Below are 8,920 nucleotides of genomic sequence, written 5' to 3' on the forward strand. Positions count from 1 at the left end.
AAATCTTGAAAACAACGAGGAGCAGGATTTGTGTCTTAGTTTCAGAAGTTGCAATTAAATTCTTCATTCTCGATAAATAGTGCTTATTAATATTGTGGGTTTTTTGTAGGAATTAAATTCAGGTGGAGTCAGAAGAAAATGCCTTGTTTAAATTTTGGTTATCTCTGTGGTTAATTCCTTAGAAATTTCTTGGTTATTAGTATCAAGATTCAGATGATAAGGGCTGTGTGGTAAGCTTTTTTCCATCTGTTACGAGTAGACAGTGGAAATCAGAGTGGGAAAAGCCCAGTGGCCACCATAGCTGTGCCCATACCTTTGTTACCATCAGAACTATCATTTAAGTTAATTTAAAACTCCCTTAGGGAGAAGCAAAACTGTATCTCTCAGAATCGTTGTAACTCAGTTTTTTTGAGCAACCCTCTTCCTCAGGACTACCCCATGTCCATTCACCAGGAGCAAACTGAAAAATAAGCCTGCAGGTTAGTGATTCATGTGTCCTTCTTACAAATAATATGATGGTATTTGCTTGTTAAGTTGCATCATTCGTGGGAGATAAAGGAAAAACAAGTCAAAGATCCATGTGACTTCATGCAGAGATCAGACAGTAACAGCATGTTCTGTGAGGCATCAGTCACATGTCATTTCCTTGTCATTTTTATGCCCATTACTGTTCCAAGTGTAGATGCTTAAATGCTTAAGAGCTTATGGTATTAGAAGGGAGCTGATTGGTTTACACAGAAGTTTGGGGAATACCTTACTCTATTCTCATTCTGTCCTCCATTTCTTGCATCACTTGACAGCTACCATGTAATTTTATGTTTTCTCCAGGTTAGGATCACAGAGTTGACCTGGTAGAAAGGACTAATTCCCAGCAAGAGGGTATTAGTGCTAGAGCATGCTGTGTGCTGGCTGAGGCAGCCGTGCTGGTTTCAGTACACAGGCCATGGTGTTCATTGCTTGGTTGTCACTGGTGTCATTTTGCCGTCCTCTTCTCATTAAAGCCATTGTACCATGTGTTGTCATTTCTAGATGTGAAAGACTTGAAGAGCAGTTAAATGACCTCACTGAGCTCCACCAGAACGAGATCCTCAATTTAAAACAGGAGCTGGCCAGCATGGAGGAAAAGATTGCCTATCAGTCTTACGAGCGAGCCCGGGACATCCAGGTGGGTGACAGAAACAAGGACCCAAGTCCTGCCCTCTGCCTGCTCCCTTCAGGAACTCATTCACTTTTGAAGTACGCCTGCGCTTCAGTATTTGATTTTAATCCTTGTAGCTTTATTGCTAAACTGCTGCATTCCAAAAGGTCCTTATTCCATCTCTGACCCTCAGGTATCTCTCCAGGTAACCTCCTCTGTAAAGCAGGGCTGTGGCCCACACAGAGGGAACCTGCTTCTCAGCTGGAGCAGAGTTTGTAAATCAGTTGTAGCAGGGGAGGAGCCTAAGCCCACTCTTTGTGCAGGCCTTTGCATTAGAGACTCAGTGGGCCATGACCCAAACACTTTTTTTACAGTAGTGCTCCCAGTATATGGGCCCTGGGGTGTAGTTCTGTGTCACTAATTTTACAGCAATGGTCTGTAATACATCTAAGGAAAAATGGCTTTGTGTGTTCCCTGCATTCAGTCAGGAAACAATTATTTCTGTTGGCTTTGAAGAAATAAGGAGATGTGTGGGGTATGCCCAGCCCCCGCCCTGGAGGGACGTCTGCTGAGATAAGGAGAGTGCCTAAACCTCCCAGCAGAACTCCCCTGGAAAGGGAACTACTCTTCAGTTACGGCGAGAAGACAAACCCAGAATCCTCTGGGAGACCCTATGCAGATCCTTTGTAACCCATTGGCCCTCACCCTCTGATACCCACCCCCTGTATCCCTATAAAGCTGGCCCTCTGCCCCTGTGGGACGGAGAGATATTTGTCCCTGGCCTCCCCTTCGCTGGACTAATAAAGCTCCCTCGTGCAGAACAGCTATACGGGCCTCTCATCTCTCTCTCCCTGGTCTGGCCTGGAGGCTGCCCTGCAGAGCTGAGCTGAAATCACGAGCTGACAATCACTGAAGAGCTGACAGCTTCTGCACAGGCCCTCCAGCTAGCAGCTGAGGGAAGACACCGGGCGTCGGGAAGATGATCTCTTTTAGGACCATCTCTCCGGACCAGTCACAGCTTCCTCGGTCAGAGCTACTGACCCCACACCAGCTGCCATAGAGGTGTTTTTAAAAGAAAAGTTTCTTTTAGTATGTAAAAAAAGCTGTGAAACGGAGGTCTTGAAGTTGGAGGCCCTTCTACAAAGCAAAGCAACTGCTGACCCTTACAGAGAAAGGCCTATTCAGAAACAAGTCTCTTGTCCATTTTAAGTACTTGCTGTGCTAGTTTTAACAGACATCTCAGTTCTGATTGCTGATGGGAGATATTTGTAGTGTGAGCAGAGATTGTAGGAAGAGTTCTTTCCTTTTTCTTCCTGAGGTGTTTGAGACGGGTGATTTCCTCTGGAGACCAAGCAGGCTGTGCTGTTCACACACCTGTAGATCCAGCTGCAACTCCTGTTGCATCAAACGTTCTTCCTGGTCATTGCTGTTGGGGGCAGCTCAGCAATTCTGCCCTGTGCTTTCAGGGGTCTTAACCAAGGAGAAGCCCTCATGTTTCATTGACCTCCACAGACATGATGCAATGAGAAAGGTAACAGGTGACAATGACCTTGAAGTTAAATTTAATCAGTGTCTGTGGACAGTGGTACAATGGCCCCTGGCAGTGTAAACAGGAGGCTCTCCTCTGGGGGCGTGTTACAACCGTCAGGTTTTGTTCTCCTCTCTAAATTCAGATGGCAGGAAGATTGAAATGAAGTGGGAATTTCTCAACAGCTTTTTTTAATCTTCACTTTATGATTCAATGCTTTTAGTGTAAACTTGAAAGTTGGGACAGCCTATTCCTCAGCAGTGCTGGGGAAAAAGGAAGTGTTAAATTTTGTTGTATGAAAAACTATTTAAGAACATGGGCTGATGTTGCAGAGGAACAGTCGTGGTTCCTTTTTTGGTGATCAGTCTGGGAAAGACTGCTGCAGACTTGTATATCATATTTGCAGTTGGTATATGTGTCTGAAAAAGGTGACTCTGAGGGAAGATTACTGGAAATATTGTGACTTTGTATCTTCAAGAGCAGAAGTCTCTCTTTGTGTTAACTGCCTGGAAACCTCTCTCCTTCTCCCTAGCCCCATGTTGCATGTCACCAATGTTTTAGTGCAGGTTGGGTTGGTCCAGCTGGGGTTCAACCTGGTGAAAAGGTCTGACAAAATTCCCCCTAAGTCAGTGGGCCATTAGAGAGGTGGATTTGTGCAGGGTAGTCTTCTCCTTCCACCTCCTTTCATTTTGCCTCTACCTGTAGGCAGTTCCATAAACGTCATGCTTCTTACCCTTCTAGACATCTTTCCCCAGCCCTCGCATTGTGAGCTGGAGCTGTGCCAGTGCCACAGCTTGTTGCAATAGATCTTTCTCCTGCAATGGTAGCTGTGCAGTCCCAGCCCTTGTGCCCCTCAGACCTTTTCCTGAGCTCACAGCTCACTAAGCAAGCAGAACGCAGCTGAGCCTTTGGTAGTTATTTTTGTTATATTTTGATGGTAGTTACGTTTTCATGTAGTTTTCTGCGAGGTTGCCTAGTTTTCTGCAGAGGGGTCAGATAAGCACAAGTGACTGCAAGGAAGGTGTTGGAATTTGAGGTTCTGGGAATGCACATCCCAGAGGAGGATGAAGATTTCTGGCTAGGCACAGCACCTTTGTCCTCTCAGTGGCCTCTTGGAACCAAAGCTGAAGTGACCACGTGGCTGGGTAGCTCCCCCTTCTGGGCAGAAGCTGTGGGGTTGCCCAGCCTGGCATGTCCACATCGAGCCTTCTGGGTGCAGATGAGGTGCTGTGGTGTATTGCAGGCTGCAGTGCCCAGTCGGCAAGGGGCTGCTCACCTTGGACGTGGGATATGGCACTGCTTTCTCTGCTCCCGCTGCAGGGCAGGAGCTCGGTGCATGAGCAGTGTGAGGTGTGGGGATGGTGGTCCTGGCTTGGCCCAGTTGGTGAGTTCACAGCTGTGCACTTCAGTGACCCAATATGTGCTCTTGTCCACAGGAGGCACTGGAAGCATGCCAGACGCGCATCTCCAAGATGGAGCTGCAGCAGCAGCAGCAGCAAGTGGTGCAGTTGGAGGGGCTGGAGAATGCCACGGCCAGGAATCTACTGGGGAAGTTCATCAACATCTTGCTGGCTGTCATGGCTGTCCTCCTCGTCTTTGTTTCCACTGTGGCCAACTGTGTCGTGCCCCTGATGAAGACTCGCAATAGGACGTTCAGCACTTTATTTATAGTGGTTTTCATTGCCTTTTTGTGGAAGCACTGGGATGCCATCACTGGCTACTTGGAACGATTCTTGTCTCCCCCCAGATGATGGCGGCAGGAATGGGCTGCGCCGCTCCCTCCTGGCGCTCTTGGTGAGCAAGTGTGGCAAAGATTAGTCAGCAACTACTCCGCTGAAGTTTTAAAGTGTCTGAGTGAATTTGTTTACATTTAGAATAACGTTTTTTCTCTGCAAGATGCATTGCAATAGTATTTTTTAGATTTTATTCAAGAACTCTTTTGGCGAGAATCCTGGATAATTTTTATGTAGCATGGTTCTCTTTGGATGCAAATCTTAAGATTCTTTAAAGTGTACAAAAGAAATAAAAAAAAAAAAATTTGGAGCATACCAATGGGCAATTTTAAATTGTGGCTTGAACTACTGTACTAAACCTGTCAGGAAGAAGAGAACGTGGTTAGCTTAAGATGAGCAAAGCTCAATCTAGTGCACAGCCTTGAATGATGGTACCACAGCAAACCTGTAACACTAAACTTTTACTGTGAAGTCTGCTCACATTCCATGTCCAAGTGTATGCGTTGAGTGGTTTCTTTCCTTAACAAGAGAAAAACAACAACGTGTGGATCCCTCTCCCAGCTCAGCATCTGGGTTCGCCATTTGTGCTAACCTGACTTCAGTAACTTTCTGTAAGGCTGGCTAACTTGGCTGAGTGTATGGAGTGGAAGCCTCATGCCATACACAGTAACTGCACAGTCATGCTACAGTATTTTGAAGTAGTCCTTGAAATACTTATCTTTAAGCAGAAGCCCTTGGTCGCACTTTTAAGGTTTTTTTTAATATATGTATATTCGCAGATTTAAAAAAAATCCGAACAGCATACTTGAAGAGTGTAATACTCAAACTCTCAGTGCTTCCTTATTGTTTCTAATAGGATTTTTTATTATTATTATAATTATAATTATTATTATTATTATTATTATTATTGGGGGTTTTTTTGGAAGGGGTTGGGAGGGTCATTACTTTTTTTTTCTTTCAAATAAAGAAGTGATGTTTTTAAATGAAGAAATGCGTGAATAATTGTGAGCCGTCTTGTCCTGAAGCAGTTCTGAGGAGGGCAGAGAGTAGTTTCTAGTGTCAGCCTGTCGAACACAGTACTGTCCATATGCCATTTATCTGTCCTCCTGAGCATGCAGATGCAGCATCATGGAAAACATCTGTCTTCTCCACACCTTTTTGTCATGCAGGGCTTTTTTTTCTTTTTCCAGATGTGAAGGATAGTATGCTTATATTTTTTGTTTGCATGTCGTCTCCCATTCCTGGTCTCAGGATAAGAGCAAGGAATTTCTGTTCATCTCTTCCTAGGGAAAAGACAGGTTCTTTTAAGGAAAGAAATACTGACTCAACAGTCCACTTAACAGAATGGTTATCTCAAAAATAGCTCTAATTGAAAAGAAAAAAAAAAAACCTGAAAAGTGAAACCAAAGTTTTTCTCCTGTCAGGCTCTGGTAAGATCATTTGTGTGTCTGTGGTGTGCCATCCTCTTTTTCAGCCACAGGGGCCAGCACTTGGTGCAGACACCTTTGCAAATCTGTAAAGGAAATGTCAGCTTCAAATGTAACCCCAAGTCCTTGCAATGTGCCATTGCTGGTGACCTGTTGGTACAGGCAAGAAGCCCTCAAGGAATTCCCCGAGGAATCTGCGTTCATTCTGTGCTGGTTTTTAACTGCTGTTCCTTTCACCGTAAAAGTGCCAAGAGTCATCTTTTGTCTTCGTGAAATCTAAAAACCTCCAGGATTCTGTCAAAACCATTTATGGCGTTTAGTTAGGTCTTACTGTTTTCCTTCCTTCCAGGATCAACTTCCCTCTAGGAACCAGATGTTGCCCAAGTGACCTAAACCAGTTGAAATCATACATAGGCATGTATGAAAGATGTACATCGTATATACACACACACACACACACATACATGGGCATTGTGCTGTGATTCAGGTCCCAGGTTCTGAGAAATTCCCTCAAACAAGGTTAATACCTTGGTGTTTTTTGACTGCCAGCAGAGGCAAGCCCTCCACTGTCCAACCATCTTTCTTCTTCCAAAGGTTCTTTTCTTCTGTAGTCACAGGAAACTCAGGTGCCCTTCCCCCAGGGATCCCAGCACACCTCTCTGTCACCATGTGCACTATACTGCTCCTGTCCTAATTAAAACACAGATTGCCATTTGCAGCTGATTCAAGCCAAAATTGCTTGTGCTTTCTGTAGTGCCACAGCCAGAGCAGAGGTGCGTGGCCATTGCCTCCCTTGCTCCTGGCTCCAGTGAGGCTCTTCTCTAGTGACTCACATTCCTTGGCTAACTATCAGCTTCCCATTATGCAGGTTTTGTCAGAAACAAATGTGTGAGTAACAGTAAGAACTTATTTGGCACATAACTGAAATGCTTTGATGCCTTTTTTTCTGAAACCCAGCCTTTGTACCTCTTTTTCTCAGTTTTGTTCACACTTAGAATTGCTTAAGGTAGGTTTTTATGTGGTCAAAGCAGGAAGGAATTAAAAGCCAGTGGCTCTGGACACTCAGTGCCACTTGTCTGTAGTATTTAAGGAAGTGTTTGTCCCTCTTCTTTATATCCTAATTTCATTTATTGTCTCAACTCTGTCATATTCAGTAAATACCATTTGCTAGTTTGCCAGAAGGTGCAGGCTTAATAGAAACTGACATCTCAGAACTCTTTGGTGAAGGCCATATATATATGGGTCTGGAAAAAGTGTCTGTCTCTTTCTCTCTCAACGGTTTCTTCCATTCCAGAAAGTTGTCTGCAGTAACGTCATGTATGATGCTGCATCCACTTCTCATATCCTAACACAACTGCCATGTGTTTTGCCTTTTGCACTAGCAGAACGTTTTGGGGTTTTCCTCCCTCTTCAAATTTGAAGGTCTGTGATGATTTCTGATAGCTTAATGATGATGTTGTTGGAAATGTGATTCTAGCTTTAAAGCTCCCTTTCCTTGTACATGGTTGTGTTTGCTTTCCTGATGGAGTGTTTCTGGATGACATGTAGACGACAGTTTCCGCTGTGGGTGTGAGTGCGTGTGTGAGTACCTTTAATAGCCTCCTTTGTAGATAAAAACTTTCAGTGACCATCTCTGAGTTGCCGAATGTTTCCCCAAAACATTTTGTATTTGGAGTTGAAGTGACTCAGAAATTGCTTAGATGTGTTTAGCACATACTGCCTTGGCACTTAAAAAGGGAAAAATATACTGGACTGTGTAAGTTCCAAGAGCAGCACCTCCTCGTTAACATTTGAGGGTTCAAGTGAACCCTCATCTGTTTCCCCCATTGCCTTCAATATAAAGAAGAAAGAAAATCTTGATGCAAAAAAATTTACTTTTAAAAATTTTATAAAGTTCTTTTTTCTCAGCCTCATTAGTTTCAATGATACTCAGCATGCTCCCAGCAGTTACTCTATTGGTTTATTCCAATCCCATGTGTACTTAGGTGGGATCAGATGAACTGTTGACTTGTGTATGTGTTACACTGGGACAGGAAAGCACTGTCTGTCGGCTTGAAAATACACATTTTTTTAAATTAAAAAAAAAAAAAGTCATTATAACAAAAGAAGCCAAGCTACAAAGGGTTCAAGATTGGGTAGTTTTGCCAGTTTTTAAGTGAATTCTGAAAGTGGCTGAAGAGTTACAAACCCTGTGTGTCTGTGTTGTGTATGCCAGGTGGTATAGTTGTAGGCAATTGACTTAGCTGTAAGTGTGTTTTAAAGGTGTAAAAAAATAAACAGAAAAACTCACTTGCACGGGTTGAAAAGTACAGAAATGACACTTGTGAACGTAACACTGTAGTTTATAGATCTTAAGCTGCTAATTGTTGAGAGAGATTTACATTTGTCTTGTCTGATTGTCGCAGATTTATCTGTGACACTTTTACTGTATATAAAAAACTTTAAATAAAGACCTCAGCTATTAACATTGGTCTAGTTTGGATGTTTCCAAAGGGCAGGGGGAGGGAGGCACTGTCAGGGAGAAAAAGAAGGGTGTGTTAAAACTGCTGAGCCCTAAGAGCTCAAAATGTGAGCAAGTTTTCCATATCTCTGACTGTCAGACTTTATCCTACACTCAGCCATGCACCACCAGGGCACAACGAGAATAAACTGGTGTCAGTGTCTGGTCTCTGCAGTTGGAGGAGAGGAGCAGCAGCATTGCATTCATCCTCATTGATCCCTTCCAGCCCCCTTGTGCCTGGGGCAGCCTCTGGCAGGCTCCCTGTGGGCACACAGGCTTCAATGCATCACGGTGTCTCTGCCTCCCTCCCTGCCACACTGTGACTCAGTTTGCAGGTGGGTGCAGTCAGATGAGATGACTTACCCAAGAACTGTCTGTCTTGGAAGGACCAGAAGCCGGTCCTGTATTTTCCCACCTCTGGTTTGTGACCTGCCCCAGATGAGAAGGGTCCTTGCTTCTGTTGACTTTGTCCTTCAGGGATTTCAGGGCCCACTGTGTGTGAGCTGCATATTTAGAGCCAGGTGCGATTGTAGCCTCACCCATGTGTCCTGGGGAGCTCGTGATGGAGCAGTCCCAGGCCTGGCTCAGCTTGGA

At 44.3% G+C, this 8,920-nt stretch overlaps 1 protein-coding gene across 8 annotated transcripts in view; it reads left to right on the forward strand.

Annotated features, from left to right (window-relative positions):
* Window positions 1-8,291, forward strand: part of TMCC1 (transmembrane and coiled-coil domain family 1) — an 87,338-nt gene extending 79,047 nt beyond the window's left edge. For all 8 annotated transcript variants that reach the window (XM_048315356.1, XM_048315355.1, XM_048315360.1 and 5 more), the window contains 2 exons: window positions 1,030-1,165; window positions 4,103-8,291. In XM_048315356.1, the coding sequence (XP_048171313.1) occupies window positions 1,030-1,165; window positions 4,103-4,417 (451 nt within the window). In that variant the 3' untranslated portion in view covers window positions 4,418-8,291. The remainder of the gene's footprint in view (window positions 1-1,029; window positions 1,166-4,102) is intronic.
* Window positions 8,292-8,920: the final 629 nt, after the last annotated feature.

This window comes from Corvus hawaiiensis, chromosome 11 (assembly GCF_020740725.1).
Source record: "Corvus hawaiiensis isolate bCorHaw1 chromosome 11, bCorHaw1.pri.cur, whole genome shotgun sequence".
In the NCBI taxonomy this organism is placed as follows: domain Eukaryota; kingdom Metazoa; phylum Chordata; class Aves; order Passeriformes; family Corvidae; genus Corvus; species Corvus hawaiiensis.